Genomic DNA, 4,150 nt, shown 5'->3' with positions numbered 1-4,150 from the left:
ATATACATATATATACATATATATAGTGAGAATTTACGAAAAATCAAAAGATGAAGACGGGTGTGTAAACAACAAACAGATGTATTAGTTTAATGCTCGGGAAGTGAGAAAGCCTTTTATGTTTCAAGCCTACACTCTTCGACAGAAAGGAACACAGAAATAAACAGGGAGAGAAAACAGATCTATCATGGTGGATGCCGGACAGAGGAGTCACACAGGAAAGCTAGGAAGAAGGGGAGATAATAAAGTAGTGGTGATCCCAAAACGAAGGTGCGTGTGCGTATGTATGTGAGGGCATGTATGTGCTTGTGGAAGGAGGCTGGTGACTTTGATATGTGCGTTTGTGCATGTGTAGATGTGTGGATGATGGTGTAGGTGCTGGGAAGTGGTCAGTGCTAGTGTGTGCACTGGTGTGGGTGTTGGGAAGTGGTCAGTGCTAGTGTGTGCAGGGTGGTGTGATGTGGTGTGATATGGTGTAGTGTGGTGGCGTTGGGGTGTGGGGGAGGTGAGAGTGGGGAAGTAAGGGTGTGGTCTAAGGGATGGGTTGGGGGCATGGGATGTATAGGGATGGTCGGGTTGGAATGTGTAGTGTGGGGTAATGAGGGAGAGGTGATGATGAAGGGAGAGGGGTGGAAGGCAGAAGGTGGGTAGGAGTGAAGAGAGGAAGTAGGTGCCAGAGCAAGAGAGATGTGGGTGGGAGGAAGTAGGTGAGAGAGGAGGAGGGTTAGATGAAGTGGGGAGGAGAATTGAGCCCATGTGGAGAAAAGGAGCGAAGGTTAATCCTTGTTCATGGTGAAGAAGGGAGTCTGGATGGCCTCTGTGCAAGGACAATCCAAACACAGACTTGTGTTGTAAAGAGTAATCGGGAGAGTGGAAATGGCGCGAGGCCGGTGTGTCACTGCAGAGCCTGCACAGACAGAGGATTTGGGAAAAGGGGATGGAGAGCTTGGTGTGTTTAGGGTGGGAAGAGGAGAAGTGGAGGTGAGAGTGTGAGTCTGTGTGTTTGTTGTGGATGGAGGTGGGGAGAGTGGAGTGATGAATGCCGACCAAAATGTTGAGAAAAGCGACTGAGGTGTGAGAAATAGTGCAGGAGAAGTGGAGGGCAAGATGAAAAGATTTGACAAAAGAGAGGAAGGAGTTTAGCTGTTCATGGGAGAGTGAGGTCACACCGATACAGTCGTCAATATAACGACCGTATATTTAAGGAGTGGGACCAGTGAAACTTGAGAATATTTGTGCTTCAACATAGCCAATGAACAGGTTCACATAGTTGGAGCCCATTCTTGTTCCCTTGGCCACTCCTGAGACCTGCTGGTAAAAATCACCCATGAATGAAAAGCAGTTAAGTCAGAGGACAAGTTCAGCCAGACGAAGGAGTGTGGATGTGTCAGGTTGTGGGTTGGTTTGAAGGTCAAGGAAATGTTGGAGTGCACGCAGCCCCTCGTAGTTAGGGATCACAGTGTATAGACTCTTGATGTCAAGAGTGAAGAGAAGTTTAGATGGGTCAGGAGGGAAGGAGAAAGAGTTGAACAAACGAAGAACATGGTTGGTGTCATGGATGTAAGAGGGAAGGGAAGCTACTAGTGGGGCAAGGACATGGTCAAGATATCTGGAGATGAGTTCGGTGGGGCATTTGCAGGCAGAAACGGTGGGGTGGCCAGCGTTGTTAGGTTTGGGGATTTGGGGGAGGAAGTAAATTGTGGGGGTGCGAGGGGTGCGGACAATGAGGTTAGAGGTGGTGGGGGGAGATGGGAGGAGGAAATGAGGTCATGAGTAGTGGAGGACACAGTCTGTTAGCAGCTGGGTATGGGGTCGAAGAGCAGAGGGCTGTAGAAGGAGGTGTTTTGAAGTAGGCAGAGAGCTTCTAACTTGTAGAGGTCCACGTGTCACACTGCCACGGCTCCACCCTTGTTGACTGGTTTTATGATGATGTCCATGCGGCATCGGAGACATCGAAGGGCTGAAAGTTCAGTTGGGGAGATGTTCAGATGTCGGGGACACTTGGAAAAATCAAACCGGTCCACAGCATGCTGGCAGGCATCCGCAAAAAGATCGACTGCTTGGAACTGGCCAGGAGCTGGCATCCACTGGGATGGTTGGCAACCCAGGTTGGTGAAGTAGTCCTCCTCACTAGATGCAGGTGGAGTGTCACAGAAAAGCTCACACAACCTAACACGGTGCACAAAGTTGCGGATATTGGCACGAGTCCGAAATTCATTGCTGGATGGAGTGAGGAGGATGAAACACAGTCCCCTACTGAAGAGGGAGCGCTCCACCTCAGAGAGGGGAATATCTGGAGAGAGAGGGGAAGGTCTGGAGGAATGGTAGCAACAGACTGAAGTGGAGAAGGGGTGGATGGGACAGAAGTAGGGGTGGGGTGGTGGAAGTCTGGGAGGGAGGGGACGTAGGTATGTAGGTGGGGGTTGGGAGAGACGGGGTGGGTTGGTGACGGTGGCGGAGCGTATCAGGGAGAGAGAGGGATAGGGGAGGAGTTGGAGTAGTGGCAGTGGGTGTAATGGAAATGAGGAGTGAGTGGAGTTTTCTGTTCTTTGATGTGAGCGAGAAATTGATGAAAGATGATTTAAATGAATTATGTAACGTAAAGTAGTGTTAGCATAGGAGGGCAACTGAGAGGAGAAGAAGATGGAAAAAGCAAGAGGGAACTGCAAATATTTATCTACAAACTGGTTTCCATTTGTTTGAGTATCTGTGTGCAAGACGGTTAATCATATCACCTGATACCAAATGAAAGTTGAACTTAGATACCTTTATGAGTGAGACGAAATGATTGACTTATCCTTCCTGATATATATAGTTTGACCAGAACTTTGTAAAGAAGATTGTGTTTACTTTAGTACTTTGGAAGATATTTGCTATATGTAGGAGTGAATAAGATATGTTGTCTAAAGCTCTGCTAGTGCTGTAATCTTCATCAGCGACTGCCCTTCTTGCTGTGGGTGTCATCTTTGCTGTATATCCTGAGATCCATGTATTACCATGTGCACTATTAAAAATAAATTGATACTGTTGTACCCTGTCTAGTTGATTGTTCTATAAAATTCAGAAAATTAATTTATCTTGATATTTTTTAAAGTTTTAGAAAATATTTATATATTAACTAGTTTGAGTAATTAAAGCGTTTTGTATTGTATAGTTTCTTTATTGGAAATGAGCATATTTTTGAGTGGTGAATGTATCTTCATAGTAATATTACCACTACTAGTGTTTTGATCTGTTTTAAACTTTGCTGTGAGTAAACTTGTGAATGTGTATCCCTATATGTTGATGCACATATGTATGTGTATGTAAAACTGTATTTATTACTCAGTGTGTGTATGTATGTATGTGTGTGCACATGTTAAAAACCAAAAAAATGTTAAATGATGTAAACTAGCTGTATGTATACTTATATATATATATATATATATATATATATATATATATATAATTACCCACTTACACCCTCTGGTGAACATCTTGCAGGTAAGCGCTCCAACACTTCCACGCATGTTCCTGATCGTCCTGAAGATTCCACCCAGCGGCTTGGCAGCAGCAGTTTGGCTAGCTCCCTCTCCAGTTTGGGAGGTAAAAATCTCTGAATACTGCTGTCACTGCTTATAATATACTAAAATCTCACCTAACTAATGGGACTGTACCTTGCCTCTTTATTTTCTGCTTCTCTCTTCTACTTAGCTAACTGCTTCCTAACACTCAGCTCTATTACAATATCATATTCCCTATTGGTACATATTGTGGCTCTTATCAACCCACCCTTTTCATTTTTTTTTTATATAATCTTTTTAAACAATTAGTCAAATGTTGGTGGCCAAATATTTGATTTCTGTTTACAGGTGGCAAGATGAAATATTGAGATGATTGATCTACTCCTACCAATGCAATTAGTACGAAATATAGGTCTTACTTCTGCATCATGTACTTGATTTCCTCCCCAGACTGGTGGTTCATTAGGGTTGCAGTAATTCATAATTTTATTTGACTGGTTTATTTATTTATTTATTTATTTATTTTTCTTTCCTTCATTCTTCATTTATTCATTTGTTTATAATATATATATATATATATATATATATATATATATATATATACATTGTACATACACACATTGACATATATATGTGTGTGTGTGTAT

The 4,150-nt window shown here is 43.3% G+C and overlaps 1 protein-coding gene across 4 annotated transcripts in view; it reads left to right on the top strand.

Annotated features, from left to right (window-relative positions):
• Nucleotides 1–4,150, top strand: part of LOC106883250 (BMP-2-inducible protein kinase) — a 139,609-nt gene that overhangs the window by 102,295 nt on the left and 33,164 nt on the right. For 3 of the 4 annotated variants that reach the window (XM_052966126.1, XM_052966123.1, XM_052966124.1), the window contains one exon: nucleotides 3,489–3,585. The exons of the other annotated variant lie outside the window; for it this stretch is intronic. In XM_052966126.1, coding sequence (XP_052822086.1) covers nucleotides 3,489–3,585 — 97 coding nt within the window. The remainder of the gene's footprint in view (nucleotides 1–3,488; nucleotides 3,586–4,150) is intronic. 4 annotated transcript variants of the gene reach the window in all.

Source organism: Octopus bimaculoides, chromosome 3 (assembly GCF_001194135.2).
Source record: "Octopus bimaculoides isolate UCB-OBI-ISO-001 chromosome 3, ASM119413v2, whole genome shotgun sequence".
NCBI classification, from domain to species: Eukaryota; Metazoa; Mollusca; class Cephalopoda; order Octopoda; family Octopodidae; genus Octopus; species Octopus bimaculoides.
This window is presented reverse-complemented; position numbering and strand designations above follow the sequence as displayed.